Here is a 23,937-nt window from a genome sequence, read left to right as displayed (position 1 = left end):
AATTTGAAATTATGCCGCCCCCATGTGGTTGCTGTCATCTACTGTAAGCAACCGATGGACAAAAGGATGTTACATGTATGTAAAACTGAGTGTGTAAAATGTATACAAAGTATATTATTCGTTTTACATCGAATACTAAACTGTTGAGCTCTTGTTTCAGCTCAGTTTAAAACAAGCAGAGAAGTTTAGGAGCGGGCTGAGGTGTGTAGTAGTGAGTGATGAGAATCGATGAGGCTGGAGAAGGTTGGTCAGATTTCTTATTTTTATTGAAGAGAAGATGGTTCGTTACAGTTTCTGCACAGCTAATGTGTGTGTTTTTATCTACTAACAGAGACGTCTTGGTGTCTTGCACAGACACAGGTCAGGCCAGGTTGTGGAGGTTATAACAGGTTTTCTGGAAACCTGAAGAAGGGGCCAAGTTACACACACACACACACACACACACACGCACACCTCCACACATACTCTCAGAGGTGACACACAGACTCCAGCTCAGATGGTTTAGCAGTGGAGGACATCTTCAGAGGCGAGAACAGCCAGGATGTAAGAGCTGCTGCTGGTCAGCAGGAGGGGAGAGTCACTTGGACAGGAAGTCCAGGGCCGTGTCTCGCTCCTCCACCAGCTCAGCTGCTGTGGCGTCCATCTTGGCTCTAGAGAAGTCATTGATTTCGAGACCATCCACTATTTTCCAGGACTTGTTCTGGGAATTATAACAGAGAAAACACTTTAAGGGTTTGTGCACTTATCCGACAGTAAAGTACAAGTATTTACAAGGCAAGTTTCCAAACTTTTCCAGCACCAGCCCTTGGGGATAAAAATACAAACGAACTAAAGAGAACAGCTTCAATTTACCATTTTATAATATTGTTTATTACCGTTAATAACATCTTGTGATAGTATAGTACATTCTACAGAGGGGACAAGGTAAACTAAAACAACAAACTTATGTTTTGAATAAAATGCGTCTCTTACACATAAACCATATAGACCTGACTGGTCTAATAAAACTAAAAAATAAAACAAAAACAGAAAAAGATGGCTCTCTCTAAGTATAAAAATCTCTTAAAAATGTTCTTGCCAAGTTTTCAGGCAATTAGTAAATAAAGATATTTTTGGTAATTCCAACTGACCTAAAACAAGAGAAATGTGGCCTGATGTAACTTCAGACAGTGAGAAAAAAAATATGTTTTATTATCTTTACATATCTGGTTTCAATTGTACATAATGCCTTTCAAATTTGGACTTTAAAGAAATATTAGATTGCAATTTATTACAAAATTCAAACATTTTCAAGGATTTCACAAACCCTTTACTTTGATACTTAAAAGTTTTGAAACAAGTGGTTTTCTTTTCACTTAAAAGCCTCAGTTTGACAAAAAAGAAACATCTCTCATTCAAAGTGTCAGAAAAAAACTGAATGTGTTTAAAAATCAACAGGAAGAGAAATAAAATTGAGTGAACCCTTTTGAACAGAACAGCCTGATTCCACCAATCGTTCTCATACTGAAATGGTTTTAAGATCCAGCTCACCTTGATCTGGACGGGGAAGGAGTAAATGAGGTCCTCCGGGATGCCGTAGGAGTTTCCAGAAGCATACACACCCATGGAGATGAACTCACCCTGCAGGAAACCAAACAGAGAAACTATTTATAGTAGTTTAAACAACAGAGAGTGATACTGACTATGCTGTGTCAAAAACAACTTAAAACAAGTTTGGCTTCTTTTCACAGTCAAATTTGACATCTTGAAATTGAACCCTGTCTCTTTAAGAAGCTCCTACTCTACAAAACTCCCCTGTCAGCATTTCAGATTCACAACGCTATTCATTGTGCCTTTTCTAGCATAATGAGAAGTAGTTTGTATAAGCTCAGCAGATTTGCAGTTCCACCAAGTGTTTGCTAATTGCTATTAGCAAGCTAAGGAAGATTCACGGATCCCTCAAACATGCATGAAAGAATCAAAGCAACAAACTTAGTGTGTTTTTGATTAGAGAATAACATTGTAACATGATGTAAAACTAAAGAAAATCGATTTTACATCATACTGCCTCCTTAAACCAGCTAAGGTGGTTTAAATCAAATATATGAAATTGCTAGAATGGCCTAGTCGAAGTCCAGACCTAAATGCAATTGACAATCCGTGTGAAGACTTCAAAACTAATGTTCAGGGAAACTGATTGAGCTTTAAATAATTAGCAAAGATCAGACAAAAATGTCTAACTGACATACTTGTTAATACCTGCTAGTATAAGAAAGAAAAATAAATCAAAGGTTCTGATTTTTATTTTGAAAAAATTAAAACAAAAAAAGTTGTGTTATCCTAAGAGTTCCTGCTGCTGAGAAACCAGCATTTTAAAAAAAAATGTATTTACTTCAAACATGTTAATAGTATAAAAACAGACATGAACAAGGAATGAAAAGACATATTTTTGTACCACAATAATCTTAACATGTTCAAAAAGGAGTGGGAGTAAAAAAAACATATGAAGTCCAACCCCATAAACTCTTACCATGTTTTCAGATGAACCCTCGTTATTAAATCTTTACGTAGGTTAATTTTCAATTGTATCTCTTTTTTTTGTCTTCTGGAAGTAATGATTTTTGTCAAAGTGACCACTTCCTGTCCTTTCTGCTCACACTGACCTCCTTGGTGCCAAACCAGATATCCCTCATGTGGTCACAGATGGCCTTGGCCGCCGACATGGCGCTGGACAGTTTCCTCGCCTTGATGACGGCTGCACCTCTCTGCTGTACCGTCTGCAGAAGGAAAATATTTCAAAAACAAAGGTACTTTTAAATAATTTTACATTTTTATACACCCGTCTTTGACAGGAGGCTGAGTACTCACAGAGATGAAGTCTCCTCTGAGCCAGGCATCGTTCTTCACAGCTTCGTATGCAGCCTTCTCACCGCCAGCGACGTTCACCTTGGCATGGTGGACGTCAGGGTACTGAGTGGAGGAGTGGTTCCCCCAGATGATGACGTTCTTGACATGGCCGGAGGACACACCACAACGCATCGCCACCTGCAGGTCAGAGTGATGAACTGTAACTAGAAGGATGATCTTAAATTTTTCCGGACTATAATTTGTCCTAGAAGTTCTTACGATAAACGATAATATTGTTGTAGAACACATTCTCAGAGATAAAGAAACTTTAAATTCTAATGAACATTCAATACTGGAACTGGAAGACATTTAAAATGTCCAAAATAGATAAAACAACAAATAAAATTAATTATGAAGTCTCTGTAAACAAAATTGTCCTTCAAATAAAAGAGTTAGTTGAGACCAAAGTACTAGACTGAAGACTTTTGTCATCCAGAAAAAGAGAGAAAAAACAATAAATCATGCAAATGGAAATTACTGAGCTTGTTTTAATTTATCATGCAATCATACCTTTCCAAATCTTCTTTCAAATTAGAATCAACACTCATCTTATCTCTTATTTGACACACAACGTTTCTGAATTGATTGTTTCTAAAGAAATTTGATTTTGCAAATTGGATCTCTGTTTCTTTAAGAAGCTTCTACTTTTGGTTTCAACTGTATATTCAAAAAGCTGTTCCTACAGAAATAAAGGAAGTCATTTTGTCCTTGTTTTTTCCAGCGTGCTCATAACTGAGGGTCATCTTCATAAAGACCTGGACGTACCTGGGAGCACGCTCTGTTGTGGTCCAGTCGGGTCAGGCAGGAGAAGTTCTCTTTTGGGATAGACGGAGCAGACTTGGAGGCAATCAGACAGTTTGTGTTTGCCGGGTTTCCAACCACCAAAACCTGATGGGAAGAATCAAGAATCTCTCTGTGAGTCGGGCAACACTTGTTACACACAGCTCAGAAACAGAGGAGGATCAAGTTTCTGTCAAAATCACCAGATAGTCATACTTTAAAAACAAAATCTTATTAAGTATTTTTGGTTTAGTTTTTAGTGCAAATGTCATATTACACTTGAAATAATACAAGGGAACTTACAAATAACTTTTCAGCAAGAAATATGAGCAGTAATAACGTGTACTTGTTACATTGGCAGTTTATTTAACTTATAACAAGACATTTTCCCATGTTTTATTGAAATAATCTGCTAGTGGAACTTGAACCTTTTCATCAATAAAAGTTAGAAAGTTAGAACAAACTGTTAAAACTTGTAAATTTTTATAGATAAAGGGCTGTAAAAAGCATTTGCACCCTTACAAATTCCTTATGTTTTTGTCTTTTAAATGTTTTAACCAATATCCGACAGATAACTAGAGTAAGTATATAGAGCAATATTCATATACTAAATTATTAAAATCAACCTGTCTGTGGGTGAGAGTGTAAATAATAAAATGTTTTCCTTTCTGCACAGATTTGCCATTAATCACACCTTGATTTCTGGAGATATTTAACCTGTCTGATGTCACTCAAGAGGTTTTATGACACAAGGTGCTGATTTATTTGTTGCAGACTTACAGATCATAGTAAACTGTGATTTTGTAGCAACATGAAGATGTGGTTGTACACAGATTTAAAGGACAGCAGAAAAAACTGCTGGCTTTGTGAAAAAAGACAGCAGTTTTTCCTGGTGAAAAGAGCTCACTTCAGCACTTTCATGTCCTGTGTATTGTTGGTAGCAGTATAAGCATAAAAATAGAAAAGAAAAAAAAAAAACTTTTCTGGGAAATTATACCCTCAAATTTGGAGTGCAGCACACTGAGGTTAGACACCATTATGTAGCTCAATAACACCTAATCAGTTAGGAAGCCGAAGGCATCACCTTTACGCTCTTCTTGGCATACTTGTCCAAAGCGGATCCCTGAGTCTTAAAGATTGCCACGTTTGCTTTCAGGAGGTCCTTTCTCTCCATTCCCTCCTTCCTGGGCATGGAGCCCACCAAGATGGCGGCATCGATGTCCTTGAAGCCCACCTCCACCTTGTCAGTGGGGATGACCTCTGTAGACAGCAGAGACAAAAGTTAACTTTAGGATGTATGTTATGTAGGACATTTTATCTTGCCATGTTGTTTTAATGTTTTTAAATTGTTTTATGTTATTAAAGGCCCATCTGGGGAAGTGCACTGCAATCTACGTAAGGCTATAAATGTCACAGTGTTCAGTATTTGTTTTTACTTTACACTTGTCCATATTCAAATGAAGAAAAAAAGAAAATGTGGGACATGTTAAGTTGCCTGAACATTTTGATAGAAAAGTAAAGACCTGAATGCATTCTTCTTAATATTCTGATGCCTTCCTATGCATACTATGCTACTTTTTCCTTCAGTCTCAAAGCTAAATGATCTGAAGACTTCCGAGAAACATCAGTAGGTCTTTGAGATAAATTCCTGCTGCTTCAACTGATTCTAATGATAACATTGGTTTGCCGTTTGCTGGGTCAAATCCATCTGCTATCAGACTGAACTTCAATCTGTGCTCACTGCTGCTCTGTTCATTGTTGTACCACCACAGCTCTGATTGGCTGCTGTGGTGGCTGAACCAGCATCCAATCAGAAGCCTTGTTTTTGACACTCCTTCCTCCTGTGTGTAGGAGAAACGGTCTTCAAGGACACCACAGAGACTCATTATAACCCACTTGAAAGTGGGTGTTTTGTTGTCTGCTTTTCTTTGGGAAAACATCCTGAAACCAAAGGGATTATATGCATCGTTTGTGATGAAGCGTTTTAGTGTAAAACTCAAGAACAGGTTTAAAAACCTTCATTAAATAAGAATTTAATGTTCCTGTTTCTTTTGATTAGAAACAGGAAAAAACTCACCCATCAGCAGCGGGAGGGCGCAGTCCTGCAGCTCCATGACGACTCCGTCCAGCACAGGCAGCATAGGGGGGATGTCCAGCAGGATCAGGATGATTGGCTGATGACAGGACGGAAAACTGATTTTAAGGGGATTTTTCAGACAACAAAGTCAAGAACTAACAGTCCGGGGGTGAAAAGGGTGATCTTAATGTTGGTTTAAGTATGCATGCTATGACATTCCATCTGGTTCAGGAAAATGAAAACCTTTCCTAAAATTTACACCACCAAATGTCCTTCATATTTCTCAATGTTTCCTGAAAGACATTCTTACAATATTCTCCATCTTGCTAGACTCCTTTCCGTATTTAAAGTCAAAATTTGACTTTAAACACTGAAACTTTTTTCCTCTTAAATAAAAAAAACAACTAATACTTTAAATTGCACAAGTTTTCTAAATATTTTTGCAGCTATGAATTGTTCTTTCAGGTTAAACTCAAGATGTTGCAGGATATTTAGCGCAGCCAATAATTAAAGTTTATAGATGGTCACACATAGGATTTTAAATATAGACCAAGTTCATTTTTAGTCTCAGCTGACCAAAGCATGTACTTCCTGTGTACCCTGTCCTTTACCTATTGTTGCAAACTGCAAACAGGACTATATTTGTTAAATGCATGACTGACAATTCTTACCAATTAGCTGATTTTTGAAGGGAATAGGTTGCACTGGGTTTTATTTATCACTATCAGGGTAAAGGAGGTGCCCCAAAAAAAATTGATGGAAAAAGAAAAGCTTGCTACGCCTTTCAGTTTTGGTAAAAATTTGAAAACCCATTTTCTTTCTACTTCACAACTGTGCACATTTCTATGTTAGTTTATCATCTACAGTTCTATTAAAAAGCTCAAGATGTGCTTTTGCAAGTCACTGTAAACATGTTTTTGTGCATGGCTGTATCTCAGAAACTTGTAAAAAAAAAAATTAGGTTTTTGTTTTTGCTCAGCTGCAAGGTTACCAACATGATTACATTTTGAACAAATGGTGCATCAAATACATTCTGAGACAATTTTCCAAGGTTGAATTCAAATCCTGAAGCTGATACATGTTAGACATTTTCACTGGGTCCTGAGTAGGATCAGTAAACTCTGGATCTCCAGCTTATCCTTATAATTCTTGGGATTGTTTCTTAAAGTCTTATTTTTATTTTCCTCCTCTACATCAAGTCATGCTGCAAGTAAATCGAGGGTATTCTTTCAGTGAACATGCATTATTCATTGTAATTCCATTACATAACAGTAAAGCACTTTGTCCCAGCTGTGCAGTGATCGGGTTCATGGCAAAAGGGGGCCTTCTGCTGCTGCTGAAGGTTATATAATAAAACCTGAATGAATCTTACCTGATCCTTGCCAAACACATCTCCCTTTGCGATGCTGTACAGCAGGGAGTAGGCAATCTGGCCTGCGGCACCAGTCACCACAACACGAATTGGTTCAGCCTGGAGGAGAAAAAAACAAGAGTGGCTCGTTTGAGTAACCAACCTAGTTACTTAAGAGACATGTTATGGCACCAGCCTGCGTTTCTGTTGTGTGAGTTAGATCACTCGTTGTGTGTGTACATTGTTTTATGAAAGGAGGGTAACCGGTTAAACTCTGCTGTGAGACAGTTTGTTCACAAGGTCATTAACAGCAACTAGCCCTGCAGCAAAGCTCTGTCCTTCACATGAAGGAGACTCGTCAACAAACTCCATTAAGATCACTGAAAACAACAGAATTACTTTGCATAAACCTTAAGTTGAATCTTAAGTCATTCAACTTTGTTTCTAATTTGATTTGTTTGTTGGCATGTAAGATTTATCTTCACATTCTGCTTCAAAATACTAAACGGCCAACACGTAACCGTTTTTCAACCGTTACGATTTGTTAAGATTCACCCTGATGAAGATCGCCCTGATTGGTTAATCGGGCAAAATAAAAATCAAGTCTCTGTGACGTCATCGTGACGCTTGCGCCACGCCACCCGCCCTTTCCGTGTCAAAGCGGATGAAAACGCATGAAAGCGCCGCCGAGCAGCAGCAGCAGCTCCTCTCAGTGTTGAACTAACAAGCACCGCTGTGTCTTGGTGCTAACTTTGTGCGTTTACATTCAACCGCTGGCCCTCATTACCGAGATGCTAACTGCGCAACATCCCGGCTAAAGCAGCCCACCAAACACAGTAATAATATTAGCATTTTAGCATAACGTGAACAATAAGGTACGATGTTTTCACCGACCACAAAACTACATTTGGATTATTTCGAAAGACGTACGTTGGCAAAGTCTTTATAATATCATAAAGTGATATTCCTAATCATTAATTTGCTCCTCTTACCATTTCTGCTAAAGGATGAAGTTGCGTTGGCTCAGCTGCTGCTCTCCCTGCTCAGAGTCGGACTGGTAGACGGAGGGGTCACCTCTATCCGACACTTCCTACGTAAGTACGGGACTTGTAGTCTTTTTTACGATGCTTTTTCACTCTTTCTGACTGCAACTACCTCAAAAAGAACGCAACGCCCCAGAATGCATTGCTCTGATCAAACCGCGCCCACTCGTGCCACATTCAACAGTGAACGATTTTCTGAAAAGACTCCTTTTTTAGAGAGGAGATTCTTTAAGCCGCACAGCAGTGACATCTTGTGGCCAACTGAGAAATTACATGATTTTCTTTAAGACATCAGCCTTTAGCGCTACAAGATTCCAAGTATTTACGAACAAAATAAGAAAAATAGATAAGTCTGTTTCCCTACCATTAATATTTCATTTTTAAACAAATTTTCAAGATACAAGCCCATTAGATCCCATTGACATTTAAGAACCTGTAAGATTTTGAACCTTTGAGACAAAAAAGACCAACAAAAATTACACTAAATATGTACATTTGAGGAATCACCTAACCTTTAAAAAAATTATCTGCAAAGCCACTGAATAAGGTTCAGTAAGGGTTAACTGCAAAAGTATTAAACTCTTTCCTTTTCTAAAAAATTACTTCACAAACCTTAATTTATTGTATTCGATGCATATTCTTGAGGGGACTTTTTGAAAAATCTATTAAGCAAAACACCAATGTGTTTACAGAAAGCACTCAAGATTTAAACAGAAACACATGTAAAAACTATAAAAGCATAAGAACAGCTCAAAAACACTCAGTGAAGAAGAGTCAAAGGCCTGAGTCAAAGTGGATCTTTAAAAATGTCTTTAAATGATCAACTTTCTGAACAGATATAATGTGGAAAGGTAGATTATTCCAGAGAATATGATAAGCTAGTGTAAACACATGATCATCATTATTGCTTTTTTACTTTGGATTTAGAAAGGATAAGGAGCATTTGGTAGTTTGACCTCAGGTTTCTTGATGGGATGTGGATATGTTATTATATAAACATAATAAGAAGATCTTGAAATCAATCCTGCATTAGGCTGTGAGCATGTGAAGCAAAGCCAGCGCCGGTGTTATGCACCAACATTTTACAAAATTATAGTAAAATACTATATAGTATTTTATATAGTATACAGGTCAATTCAAACTCTAAGGTTTTTCAGTTTATTTTGTGCTCTCTCTGTCACACACAAAAATGCACTTTTAATCATTTTTATGATATTATTAAGTGTCATCAGATGTTTTTCTAAATTGTTTTCAGAAATACCTTTAATTTCAGTCCTCACAACATGTAGCAAATAAAATAATTTAACATCCTAAATTAGTGATGCTTTAAATTACTACTTCAATGATTGTGTTGTGTTTATCCACCTTGGGAAATTTACAGCACATAATAAAATATCTTCACCTAGTGGATGACAATGGAACAAAGTTTTGAAAGGATTTCAATAATTTACTCTATTTAGTTTAAAATGTTTATAAAAGACTTGAAGAAGAAAATAAGTAATTTGTGTAAGCCAAGCCAAAGATACATAAAACTAAGACTTAAAAAAGACCCAAGGAGGGTTAAAAAAAAAAAACATTTTCAAAGATAAGGCACTAATTTTCCATTCTTGTTATTTTCTGATAAATCCTGATCTAAGTACTAATTTTGTATAACAAAATAAGTGCTAATTTGTGCTAAAAATAAATAAAAGTAACTGATTCATCCCAGGTGAATTCACTGGGTTGAATTAGATGATTACTTTAATTTCAAAGTAAAAGTCTCTCCCTCTACTGCAGGAAGTCTCTTGGGTTAACTGTAAACTTGTCAAGTTGTCAACCTGTTATGTGTAGCTTGGCAGGAGGTAAATCCTTGTAATGAATCCCGTCTGACCTTCCAGAGAATAGGACAACTCTGCTTTTATTATTGTCTTAAAGTTATTTTGTAGATGTTAAAATCAGAAATATGCTTTTTAGACTTTGTAATTTGAAACTCTTAAATAAATGCTCTAGTGAGCATTTTTTAATACAAGGTTCAAGTTCAAAGAGGTTACAAGTTTTCAGTTCTTGTATTTATTCACTACTGTGCAAAAACCTCATCTGAAACCAGACACGTTGCATGAAAAACAACAGAGAGAGTGATAAATGTGGCTGATAAATGCTGTTGATTCTTAGAGTACAGCAGGCTGCAAGATTTAAATCAATGACCAACTAACAGGAAAACCTGACGACAAGCTGCTGAGGTAACTCATTCTTTAAAATCAGGTGTGCTGAGGCTGGCGAACGTCTAAACAACATGCAGGATCAGGGCCGTGAGGCACTGTGCAGGAGAGATCAGACAGGGAATCAGGTGGTGTTTCCAGGTAAACTGATGCCCGGGTATAAGCAGGTCAAGGGCACAGCAGCCATGTTGGATTTTCAAGTTCTGTTTTTATCAAGCTGCTCAGAGCTGCAGCAGCTCAGCAGTGTGAGGAACTGACCGTGGTGCTGATAAGCTGCAGTTTGTTCAGCTGCTGCAAAGCACCGGCAAACACAGAGAACACAACCGGAAGTCTGAAAATGTAACTTTCAAAGTAAAATTAGATCCGCTCCTGCTGAAGTTAATTGTTCTAGTGGGGTCACTCAAGTCAATTTTCTTTTATTATTAACATTTATTAGCAAATAAAAACAAAACTAAATAAACAATGAGGTGTTTAGTTTAAACCTTACATCAATTAAAGAATTATTTACCTAAATTCAAATGTTTTCACTCAAGCTGCCTGCATAATACACAGCAAATAAAGTGTTAATGGTTAATATTTACATACAGTCATAATATCAAGTGTTATTAATTTACACATTCAGCCTGTTCTAAGTAATCTCACTGTCACTTGATATAAAAAATGACTGTGCCCAGATGCTTTTGGCTGCAAAATAGCACGAGGGGAAAAAAAGTGGACTCAACAAGTCTTATTGTCAATTTTAACAATATCTCCATTGCATGACTTTATAAAATTGTGTAGCTCATGTTTTCAGTTGAATAAAGATTAGGTTTGACATACATTCATGTGTCCTTAAAAGTTTTAATGAAACTATATCTCTGAATGCGTAATTTTAAACAATAAATACATACCAATAATTACAATTATTGTTACTACATTTTACAGAAAAATTTGCACTTCATGGCTAATTAAGTTAGCTTTGTTTGCAGACTTTTATTCTGAAACCAGTAAGCGGAAGTTGTTTGATATACATTCTCTGATCTACTGGAGTAAATACTTTATCAAAACCGCAGACTTTGACTTGTATTATTGAATAAATCAGAGAGAATTCCCACAAACGTGTTAGTATGTCTACAGAGACTTTTTTAATACGTTCATTTTAAAGGCCTACCTAACAAAATATAGGGCTCTCTGCTGCACTCCTATATTTACCAATGTAGCAAAAGAAAAGGGGGAAAACAAAGACACATTTGAGACAGAAACGGTTTTACGTATGAATTCCTCTGCCGTGGTGCGTTCAAAGTCAACTCCGCCCCCCGGTCTTTCTAGGCAGCTGTGCTGCTTTTAGCTCACCTGCTGGGAAACAGCCCGCACCACCAGATACATGGACGTCAGCAGCGTCAGCATGGTCCCGCCGTGTTTTGTTGCCTTCAAACGATAACAGCCGTCCTCTGAAGGGGAAAAAAAATGGCGGCTTGACCCAACAGAAAGATGGCAGAGTAAAGAGGACAGGATACCTCCGAGGCGTCCTTAACCGCGCTGCAGTCCGACTTTCACGCCTTCTTGCTTGTCTTACGAGCGGCTCCAGCTCACACCTCCGCCCAACCCTTCCTGCAGCCCACAAATACGCAAACCCAAAGCGCCGAGCCCAGTCTAGTCGCTTAATAAGATTTTGAGTCCGCAAATAGCCTCTGACCAGGACGCTATGGAGTGTTTCATGCGTGGCACAGGTGTAAATAAAAAGTGTTAATGGCTGTACAGTAAAACTGGTGTATGAAGGAGGTGTGTGTGGGAGTCAGTGACGTCAATGCAGGGGAAAGAGGATATGAAGGCTGCTGCAACCCAAAATGTATATTATAGCGTTACGTAAGGCCAGCAGGCTACTGCAGAATTAGCTCATTGATGAACAGCAGCAAGAGAAAAGAAAAGAAGGATCAGTACCCAGGGGCCTGCACAGGAAGTTCTGCATGGGAAGACCAGGTTGGGGCAACTGTATCTCGGGCAGGACCAAGCTAAATGATCAGTTTATCTAACCAAAGCTCGATTTTCAAACTCCTTTTTTTTCCATTATTCTTCCAGTAAAAGCCAATAACTGGCCAAACCGAATTGGAAAAATGTTGTTTGGGAATAAGGTGAAAACAGGAACATGCTTCTTCCAGTTAGTGGACGATGACATCAACGCTGTCAGTACATCTTCTGCCTGTGAGGCTTTTGAGGAGACAAATAGATAAGCATTTTCCAAAAAAGTCGCCCACTCTCCCATCTTTAAAAAACACTAAACATAAAAACATAAATGGGCTTTTAAAATATTTTCCATGTGATTCAGGAATTTACAGCCATATTCAATACATTAAAATTTGCATTCAAATGAGGCCTTTTTTGAAAGATAACCTTTAAGCAAGTATTAAATAAACCCACATTTATGTATTAAATATATTTTTAATGGTGCAATATTCTGATTTTAAATGTCATGTTTTCATTTGTAAAAGGAAAATCTTTATAATTAACAAAATAAAGGCTTTTTAACATCTAGCTATGTGTAATTAGTCTATATAATATAATATAACTTAGAGATAAAGTTCCAGTAATAAGTGGGCTTTTGGTAATATTCTAATTGATTGTGTGGGTCTGTATTTATCTTGTAAAACCAAAACCACAGTTGGTGAAACTGCAGCTTGACTTCCTCATCAACATAGTCAACAAGGTCTCTGGTGCAACAGACAGGAAGTTAAAAGAAAAGATACGATTATACTTTTGCACAAAAGCCCAGCTTGTAACATCTCTTTCTTTTGTTTTTTTAACAAATAGAAAACAACATGCCAAACCTGAAATACCTAAAAAAAAAAAGAAAAAAAGGACCAAACAGGAGCTCACAGAAACAGGAAGTTTAACTCCCCAACCAGGAGTTTAAACCCCCCAGTATCTTCAGTAACTCTTCCTCCTCTCTGCCAGAATAACTCAGTGAACGATGGCACTTCAGGACAAAAATATTCTGTTGGTATTTCTGATATTCATTCCAGGTAAGTTTTGATTGCTTGTATTATTAATCTTTGTGTTACTCCTGTTTCTGTACGATTGTCACACTAAAAGGTAAATATACTGAATATATTAAGCACTTTTCTCGTCATACTGACCACTTTGTCATGAGAACTGACTTATATGAAAATGGTCTGCACATGCTAAACAATGTGAGAACTTATAAACTGAGGTGAAGTAGAAATGCTTTCTGGATTTAGAAGAATTAAGCATAAATAGTAAAAAAGCAAGTTCGCATTAAAGTTGTTGAAGAAATGTGGAGAAATTTTTATTTGATGTGGTCAAATGCAAAAAAAAATAAGAGAGTTAAATTAAAAATATTGAAATCTCAACATTTTGAGAATTTTCTTTTATGAACATCTGTCAGGTCTAAATACCTATTAGAGACAATTTAAACAAATACAGGAAAGACAAGAGAGTTAGATTCTGTTATACTCGCGAGGAGAGCAGACAGAGATGTGTTCACAGTTACAAATCTTCGACCTGCTCTGCCACACATCTGTCTGTTCCTCTCTTTTATTGATCTTTAGGAAACCCTGCCACACGGGGCGCTGCAACTCTAAAAGGGTGGAGTCAAAACATGGTTGCAGCGCTAAATAACATTCACTAATCTAGACACATGTTATCTATACTCTAAATCTTTCTTTCTCCAGACACGTTGCATAGCTTCAAAGCAACGGCTTTGTATCACAAAGAAGCACAGAGCAGAGTTTATTGTCAGGCATGCAAAACTCTGCTGGGAGCAATTAACACCTCCGTCTTGTAGGAAGTCCTGCAGGACAACAGCTGCCGAGGGTAGCTGTCACCTCTATTTCCCAGGGAAGTCTCAGGATAGAATCAAAGTTATTTAACACACAGAAACATTACTTATACTAAGAATAAAGAGTAAAAGCATATAAGCAAACAATATCTAAATATAACTACAAGACTACATAAAACAACGAATATTTGATAATTACTAAAAATACAATTTACCCAACATTTCCCCCCTATTTATCAGATATTTGGTACACTTCTCATATCCCTTCAAAAACAGTCACTTCAAATGATTTTCAGCTGGGAGATCATGTTTTGAAAAGCAAACATGTTCACTCTCAGGGATCACACCCAGTCCAAAAACCAGGATCTGGATACCTGTCAGAAGAGTCATCATCAGATTTTTTTCTCTAATAAAGGATACATCTGTGCCATCTGGTCCTCCATGGGTGAAATCGCTGTGGTAATGAGACGGTTAAACAAAGAACGCAGGCACGGAACAAAACAACATCCACACAAAGTCAAAATTGCAGCAAATACTGCAATTGTTACTAAGACAGAGGACACAAGGTTTCTAATACTTCCCAAAGGCATCCATCCATGCATCCCACATGGAAGTATCCACTCCAGAGTGTTCCTACAGTTTGCCATTAAGGGTGCGTAGCCCTATAATGGCCTTCGTTAAGCTTCCATCAGCTGCTGTATTGTTTGGTAAAAATGTGCAACATTTTTCTCCAAAAATCATGCACACCCCTCCTTTCTCAGCCAGCAGCATGTCAAAAGCTATGTAGTTCTGAAAAGCCATCAGTGAAGTAGCAGCCAGCTGTTCATGGATTGCCTCGAACCCAGCCTGTGTCCAGTTGCCCAGTCTTTTGTACATTGTAATGGATGCAATTTATTCTGTCTACGTTTTTGTCAATCGTGCACCACCAACAAATTGTAGATTCAAAACCAACCTGATCAACTAATTTATATTCATCAGGCACTCCACGAGGGACTCCGATGGCATCGATGTATGTTGGATCAGTATCTGTATTTTCCATGTCACTTCACGTTTCTGTAAGTGTTGCCTCTTCTGTAACAAAACACTAGACAAAGAAAGTATTAGATCTTCAGCAAATGTAGGACAGACATATACAGGCAATAACAGAGAAAACTAATGCACAAAACCCTGTTACCACCAGCTTCAAAAGACATGTTTCCAAAGTAATGTTTTGCCAAAATGTTAAACATATGCAGATCTTTCTCTTAAATCAATCTTATAAAATAAAACTAAACAAACAAAACAAAACAATAAACAAAAGCTTAAAATTTGTTGCAGTTGTACAGTTTACATTTATCATCAAAACAATGAATATCAAAGTGAATTAGACAGTCCAGTTTAAATTACTTTTATAGTACAAACTGGATCTTACTGGTTATTTGTCTAAAACATTCAACATGTTTTCCTTAAACAAAATTCAAAAAGTTAGACTTGGAGAAATTATAATGAAACGAATCCAGACATTTTCAAAATATACCAATTTTACCTAGGCTTTTACTTGTCGTCGAATTTAAAGTTTTATTCAAAATCGTTTTAAATGGATGTAAATCAAAACAAAAATCAAGTTTAGAAAAATTATTATAATCCCACCTGAGTACTTTTACTGATTAGTGATAACTTTAATCAATAACAGATTCTTCAAAACATTTCTTTAAACATTTTTGCTCCATTAAATTAATGCTCTGAAAATGGCTAACACAATAATATTTTTAATTTCTATAATTGTTTTCCTAAGTTAATTTATCAAAATATGCTTCAGTAATTGCTATAAATTTGTTATCTATTGGTTACAAAATATTTTAGCCCCCTTGTCAGAACATCTTTTAATGGAGAACGACTCAAAACCATTCAAAAGAAACATCTTTCACCCGACCATATCTTTCCTTTCACTTTTTTATGTGTAACACAGATCAAACATGTTCTTCAAAAATAAAAAAAATTTTATTTAAGTAATATAAAAGATAAACCTATAACAATATTCTCCCCCCTGTTGATGCATCATCTGCTAATGCATCACATTTCTACGACTTGTAAATAACGATGTTGATAAAACAGGTTTATGATGTTCCCTGAGAAATTCCACCAAATTCAATGCTGCCTTTTTCCCAAAAGGTGAAACTCGTCAAAACAAACAAAACAATTTATTTTAGCATGCTTTAAATCTTCAAGATTACTATTTTCCCAAAACACTTCATGTTACAGTTTTAAAACTCCTTATCTCATTTAACTCTTATGATTGTCAGATAATTTATTGTACAAACTCCTCAAAAATTTTCACTAGTGTTTGACAAGGCGTGTGTACCAATTTAGACTCTGTGAAGGTTTCGCATTAACTAGCCAGAGAGACGTTGAAGAAAATTCAAAAACTATAGTCTACAAAGAAAATCCAAAAATGATAAATTGGGCCCAAACTAAAATCAACATAACAAAGTACAATTCAGTCGGTAGCAGAACAAACTCAAGCACAAACTGACTTAACAAACAAGACATGAGGGGAACTTAAATAGTGGCTGATCAGACCATTAACACATAATAGGGGTAATTAACACCCAAAAACCTAAAAAATACTGGTCAAAATATCACTAAATCTACAAATGAAAGAAATTAAAATAAAAACCAAATTTCCCCTCCCTGGGTGAACAAATGGAATGGCCCGCTAAGGAAGTTTGACACCCATATATGGACACCAATCAGCTGGAGCTCATCTGTATGATGAGCAACAGGTCCAGAGGAAACTGGTAACTCAAAAGAAAGAAATTAATTTGTTATATTTAACAAATATAAAGAACGGACACTTACAGTTAACTAAATGAGTGCACAAACAAATAGCCAACCAAAAAGTCAGACCAACGAAAACAAATTCAAAAATAAAAAGATCACAAAGCAAATCTATAATCCCACCATAAAATCCCTCCCCCACTTCTCGGAGGGGCCGACTTTATGGCAGGAAAGAGAGCCGATAAGGATCTCAAGAGGAACTCCTAATTCTTTATTAGGCTTTTGGCACTCGAATCATCAGATATGTTTTAGTTTCTTCTAGTTTTAAAATTTGAACTTAAAAACCTTTTGTTGTTCCTCTACTGATATTTTGTCAGGAGGTACTTTAAGATGTTGGGAGCGAAAGTGATTTACATCACACCTTCCCGTTCTGTCTTGCTGAGTTACTACAAGTGGGGGTTGCTTCGCGCTTAAAAATAGTGGTATGCTAATAGCTTCACATGTTAATTAGTTGAATCTAGTGGGGTAGCAGTTACAGCCCAACTCTGTGGCCCCCCTGCGGAGCTGCTACAAGGGGGGGGCTGCAAGTCTCCTGATCTACATTATTCTCTACAAAAGTTCCACCAGATCCACTTTGATTAACCCATAAGTTATTTCTAACTTAATATTATCCTTCAACAACAAATTTGTACAGTGTAGCAAACTTTTTCTATATTCAATCAATTTCTAGTCAACAAGTGAGTTACTTCTATTTTATTCTGTCTTCTTCATCCATAATTCCTGTAGATTTAATAATATTTTATCTATCCTAAAGTTTTGATCAGTTTAAAAAGACTGATTTTGAAACTATCTAGAATCGGTTGCATACTACAGTTTGTTGTTATCGGAGCAATGCCTCTTACAGTTAGAGCCTGTTTCTATTTATTTATTAACTTTATTTCCTTATTTCATTTGCAGCCCTCTCTTCTTTCTGTAGGCATTTTTTGAAATGAAATGACCTTTTGTAATGCATTAAAAGTTTCTTAAAAAAGAAATAAATCCATAAATAGAATATTTTAATAGGTCTGCACGAGTTACTGGTTTTCCTGTAGAAGTTATCATACCCCTATTTTGCCAGTACTGTGCAAACGTGTGTACTGTTGCAAACGCATATTGACTATCGGTGTAATCGTCACTGCTTTATCTTTCATTAGTTTACAAGCGGTGGTTAGCGCTATCAATGCTGCAGCCTGAGCCGAGTAGTGTGAGGGAAGTTTTTCAGCTTTTAACACTATTTTTTTTTTTTTTTTTTTTTTAGTCACTACTGTATAACCGGTTTGAGTTTCCCCTTGTACATTTTTCTTTGAGGAACCATCAACAAAAAGTATTTCACCGTGATCTAATGGTAGATCTTTTAAATCATTTCTACTCTTTGCATTTTGTTCTGCCATTTCCTGACAATCATGCTTTGTACCATCATCTGGAAGAGGTAACAAAGTTGCAGGATCTTAAAATCGTGCATCTTTCAATAGTTAGATGAGGTTGTGATAATAATGTACTCATACAGGAGAGATGCCTCGCAGGCGATAAGAAAGTCATATTTGTTTGTAATAATAGTGCTGAAACTGCATGTGGTACTTTTAATGTTAATGGATGAAACAGTACAATAGGAGCACTAACTTCTACTGCCATTGAAGCAGCAATCACTGCTCTCACACAGGGAGGCTGGGTACACGCCACACTATCAAGTTTGGAAGAAAAATATGCTATTGGTCTCATTTTATCACCATGTTGCTGAACTAGCACCGAGGTCATATACTGACCTTTGCAATCCACCATCTGGAAAAAATGTTTTTTTTATAGTCTGGTAAGGCGAGCGCAGCACTTGACACTAGGGCCTGCTTTATTTCACTTAGTGCTGTCTCTGCTGCCTCTGTCCATTCCAAAGAGGAAGACATTTTCAGATCTTTTTCATACATTAATTTGCTTAAAGGGGCCACAATTTCTGCATAGTTAGGCACCCAGTTTCGACAATAGTTAGTTAACCCCAGAAAAGACATCATCTATTTTTTTTTTTTTTTTTTTCTGTTATTTTTGGTGCCTGGAGAATCGTTATTTTTCTATCCTCCATTATGGTCCGCCCTCCTGCACTTAAATTATGACCCAAATATTTTACTCGTTCTTTACACAGTTGGAGTTTATTCTTATTGACCTTATGACCTTCCTCAGCTAAATGTTTTAGAAGCGCTAAAGTGTCTTGTTTACAGATTTTCATGTTTGGAGATGCTAATAAAACATCATCTACATATAACAAGACTTGGCTCCCTCCTGTGCATCTGTTTTTAAAGGATAATGCTTAACTTTTGGTCTAAACTCTGTTTTGGGTATTGTTAAGGAAATATGGCTATTTTTGATGGTTTCCTATCTGGACAAGCTGATGCAAGGTAGGACTTCAGAGCCTGGCAAGGCTGTAACTTAAAGCTGCCATAAAACAAACATGCTCCTGAAAGGCTTTAAATTAGGAGGCCATAAAGAATATCTTCCCCGGCTCACAGGTCAGAGGTCGGGGGTTTCCCAGGAGCGTAGAGTTGCATCTGGAGTTGTTCACAAACTTAGGAATCTTGGAAACACTTAGATTTAATTTCCGATATACTTTGTTAATATTAATAGCAATAGTGTGTTAGATTAAAGTATATTACCAAAGCTCCAAGTACTAATCTAGTATATGGAATGTATTTGAAAATGTACTAACTATAACAATATCGGAATCAAGAGAAACGCCTTCACTAGAAAAGGGAATGCTCAATAATAAAAATGCAGACAACTGTCCTGTTTTTGCTTTTAAACATCAGCTGTCTCCAAAAGCGCCTTTTTTATATCCTCCAGGGTCCACGTTCTATATACCAGAATCGTGGGCGCTGCTCCATCGTCCCTTACAGTAGGATTTGCTACTTGTATCATAGGATAAAGATCAGTGTGTGTGTGGCTGACTATTTGCCTCTTCTGAAGGGCAACATGGGGGAGGGAGAAAAAGCCCAGTGGGAGCTACAGCTCCCTGCACCAAAATTTCTCCCCAGTTCTTAGACCACTTAAAGTTTGCTTTTTGTGATCTAGTAATAGATCCCTCACTACCTTTTTCATATTGTGGGGGTGAGGGCAAGTCGGGGTATAGTTTTGCATTTTGTATTATTTGTTTCTCACCTTCTGTTTTGTTATTTTGGTATTTGGTAACTTCAGCTACGTCCCCTCCCCCTCCTGCTGCTCCCTGCTCGTCTGCCTGCCTTTTCACACTTCTGAAACTTGTCTCATCATCCTCCCTTCTATAAAACATCAAATTCTTTGATTTCTGTGGGTTTGACTTTGTTTTTATTTTATGTTATCCTGCAATACTGTTAGTTTCTGTGAATTTAGACGGCCGTCAAAGTTGTAGTTTGTTAACCATTTATCTAAATATTTTATTTTATGCGGATCCTGATTTTCAACATATTTCCAGTCATTTGATTTCAAACTGTGTGTTGGCTTATTCTTGCTTATACTTTGCCCATTTTTTTTATTTATTTATACAATTTAGCCCAGTTTGTCCGACTCATAGGGAATCCTATAAACTGGAGATCTTTTCAGCAGGCCAGCAATTAAAAATACCTGTAGTGGTAACCCCCGCTTCAACTCTTTCGAGTGGGGGGTTCTTACCTCTGCATCCAAGACAGGTTTGCTGGTTACAACCCTACTGTTTTTATATGAGATAAAACACCAAATGGTATTTAAATCTCCAATCACACTCACAATCATACGTTTGTTGCGGAACTTAAGCGCCTGCTCCGCCGGACTCCGCCATCCGTTCCAATTACAATTTTATTAAATTTTACTGCAGGTTTATACTAGGCTCCGTGCGCCTGTTGTTTTTCCACGAACTTTTGGCCAAGGGCTTCGGACGCCCTTCACGGATATTATGTTTTATTTTTACCTGTTAGAGTCTAGAATTGACAGGGTTTTCTTATTCGCGCAATGACCCTCAGTCATTCGCCACACATTTAAACAAGAATCTACTCACCCTCTCCTGTCTTCCCCTCAGAGCCGTCAACCGTAAGATCCCAGCAGGCAGGCAGAGCGCCAGCCCTTTAACAGGTTCTGATAAGCTTCCACTAGGAAACTTGCCGTGCGCACGGTCTTTACTGGGGTCCACCATGCCCGCTGGAATCCTTCCGGTATATTGGCATCCGGCTGCGAAGGACCAAATAATGTCAGGTCTAAATACCTATTAGAGACAATTTAAACAAATACAGGAAAGACAAGAGAGTTAGATTCTGTTATACTCGCGAGGAGAGCAGACAGAGATGTGTTCACAGTTACAAATCTTCGACCTGCTCTGCCACACATCTGTCTGTTCCTCTCTTTTATTGATCTTTAGGAAACCCTGCCACACGGGGCGCTGCAACTCTAAAAGGGTGGAGTCAAAACATGGTTGCAGCGCTAAATAACATTCACTAATCTAGACACATGTTATCTATACTCTAAATCTTTCTTTCTCCAGACACGTTGCATAGCTTCAAAGCAACGGCTTTGTATCACAAAGAAGCACAGAGCAGAGTTTATTGTCAGGCATGCAAAACTCTGCTGGGAGCAATTAACACCTCCGTCTTGTAGGAAGTCCTGCAGGACAACAGCTGCCGAGGGTAGCTGTCACCTCTATTTCCCAGGGAAGTCTCAGGATAGAATCAAAGTTATTTAACACACAGAAACATTACTTATACTAAGAATAAAGAGTAAAAGCATATAAGCAAACAATATCTAAATATAACTACAAGACTACATAAAACAACGAATATTTGATAATTACTAAAAATACAATTTACCCAACAACATCATCCAAAAATGAGCTCTGTTTGTAGCCTGAACTTGTAAGAATTATGATGAAATGTATGTATATACATATATATACATGTATGTAGGTCCAACCTTGGCAAAACCCTACGTCTTAAATAAGATATTCTGGAGTAAAATTTTAAACAACATTCTCTTGTATATCTATTAACATGTGGATGTTATCAGATATACGTAGGATATCTGTACCTCTGTCATTTATATTTATTTTAATGTCTATCAATGACTGCTATCTGTTTTAAAATGTTTGATTACTAAAACTGTGACTGAAGTTGCCACATGAGAGGTTATTAATTTTGAGTCTGTACTGGTAGCAAACTGCAGAAAAAAATGGTTAAAAGCTCAATAAGTAGTTTTTTTAAAACTTGATAACATGAGTAAAATAAAAGAGAAATGTGGCTCTTTAACCAGGAGAGGGCAGTTTTTTTCTTGCATATTGTGAAATAATTATTTGGTTTAAACTGCAGCATTTAGTTAAAACTCACAATTCAAGATGAATAAAATTTTAAAAAACAATGTTTTGACAACTTGTCTCTTGTTGTTAAATCAACTTCATGAACTTTAATTTCTGAGTTAAAACCAAAACAATTTTCTTGTCGACTTACATTGCGTTTTCAAGGCAGCAGGTGGACTTTCATTTTCAAGTTAAACCAACTTCAAATGTTTTACAGTGTACATAACAGGACAAAAAAAAAAAATCTGAAATTGCAGCGCCCCCTTATGGAAGGTAAGAAAATCCAACCAGAACTTCATAAACTTCATCTAATTGATTGTTTCCAAACCTAAAATCCATGTATCGATTTATCTAATGTGATTAAGCTATTCACCAGAATCAACAAAAACAATTTTAATAAAAAATTTTTAACAACATTTTTATCTGTGATTATCCAGTCAGTGACGCAGTGGATAGCAGCGTTGTGAGTTAGAAACCAGGATCTCCACTTATGGAAATCAAAAGGAAACAATGACTCAATCATGGTCTAACATCTAGTCACATTTCCACAATGAATAAATAGAAACCAAATAAAAACCCAAGAGTCAGTTTGTCGTCAACTGACAAATCACGACGGTAAACATTTCACCGCCTGGCCCAGTCCTTTACGTTGATATCTGCTTAATCATTCTGCAGTAAAACATAGTTCAGGCCACACATTGCTCTGCTGCCACGCCTCACTACGTACCTTTGTTTTCTCGTTCTGCCTTTGTGAGACCCTCTGCCCTGGATAAGAATAAACCTGGACTTTTGGCTGGAAGACAGGCATCAGTCTGTGAACAATGAGGATCCATTTTCACGTGGAATTTTCCTGCAGCTACACGATAAAGAGCAAACTGGGACACAGCAGCTGGTGCCAAATTAAACCCTGATGCCCTGAATAAGACAGAAATATTAATGACAGGGGCAGCAGAAGATCAGGTGGGGTAAAATGAGCATAAGCTGACATGAGGCCAGGTTGGTTATTAAAAAAAAAGCCAAATTAAATAATACTTTTTGCATTTAAATATGAAATCCTTTTCCAAAAATTCCATTTGATGTGAAGAAAGTAACATTTTTTCTGAAACATCTTTTTATAGTAACCAAAACCTGCAGGTACATTTAAAAAGACTAAATCTCAACACAAAACAGACACAACAATAATTTTACTCAATTAATTAAAAAAATACATCAGTAATTTCAGGGGAAATTAAAAATATTTCCTCAGATATTTGTTCTACATGCTGCTGGCTGTGTTAGCGGGAATGATTTCCTGTAGCAGTCAGTGTTACAGTGAGTCTTGAGAAGCCTCTGACTGAAGAGATTCTGTCAGACACAGTTTTATGAAGATGATAATCAGGGTTGTGTGTAATTTTCTGAATTTTATGAACAATCCTTGCTCGCATCATCATCTTTAAAGGGTCCAGAACAGAACCAGACAAAACAACAAAACTGGCGAACGTCTGAGCTCTGTCTTTGCTGCTCTCCTGATTATTTGGCATTTTAAAGCAAAATCTCCTTATTTGTGGGACATTTATGAAGACACAGGAAACTTAGTCGTTTCCAGTGTGATTTAATCTTCTCATGGAGAGTTTTTTTTTTTGTTTTCCAGTGTTGTTTTCTTTTCTTTTGTTGTGCAAGTCCGATTTTTTATTTTTGTTTGTTTATTTTATTTTTCTGATTCTTCAGTTTCAACAGATTTTGGCAGAAGATGTTGGATTCTCCAGAGCAAACTAAT

General features: G+C 37.0%; 1 protein-coding gene and 1 long non-coding RNA gene across 3 annotated transcripts; one reads left to right on the top strand and one right to left on the bottom strand.

Annotated features, from left to right (window-relative positions):
- Positions 1-248: 248 nt before the first annotated feature.
- LOC116719759 (malate dehydrogenase, cytoplasmic) lies at positions 249-12,005 on the bottom strand. Of its 2 annotated transcripts, XM_032562418.1 has the most exons (10): positions 11,832-12,005; positions 11,668-11,765; positions 7,116-7,214; positions 5,744-5,840; positions 4,751-4,926; positions 3,652-3,774; positions 2,848-3,024; positions 2,643-2,756; positions 1,531-1,620; positions 249-700 (listed from the first exon to the last, which is right to left on the bottom strand). In XM_032562418.1, exons 2-10 carry the CDS (start codon positions 11,719-11,721, stop codon positions 578-580), a joined length of 1,053 nt encoding a protein of 350 aa, XP_032418309.1. In that variant the 5' UTR covers positions 11,722-11,765; positions 11,832-12,005; the 3' UTR covers positions 249-577. The 2 variants fall into 2 exon arrangements, with proteins under 2 accessions (XP_032418309.1, XP_032418310.1); XM_032562419.1 differs by lacking the exons at positions 11,668-11,765; positions 11,832-12,005 and adding an exon at positions 8,087-8,217.
- LOC116719762 (uncharacterized) lies at positions 3,692-23,531 on the top strand. Its single transcript, XR_004339261.1, has 3 exons — positions 3,692-3,852; positions 10,923-10,936; positions 23,521-23,531. It is a non-coding gene; the product is annotated as an uncharacterized LOC116719762 (long non-coding RNA).
- Positions 23,532-23,937: the final 406 nt, after the last annotated feature.

This window comes from Xiphophorus hellerii, chromosome 5 (assembly GCF_003331165.1).
Source record: "Xiphophorus hellerii strain 12219 chromosome 5, Xiphophorus_hellerii-4.1, whole genome shotgun sequence".
Classification (NCBI taxonomy): domain Eukaryota; kingdom Metazoa; phylum Chordata; class Actinopteri; order Cyprinodontiformes; family Poeciliidae; genus Xiphophorus; species Xiphophorus hellerii.
This window is presented reverse-complemented; position numbering and strand designations above follow the sequence as displayed.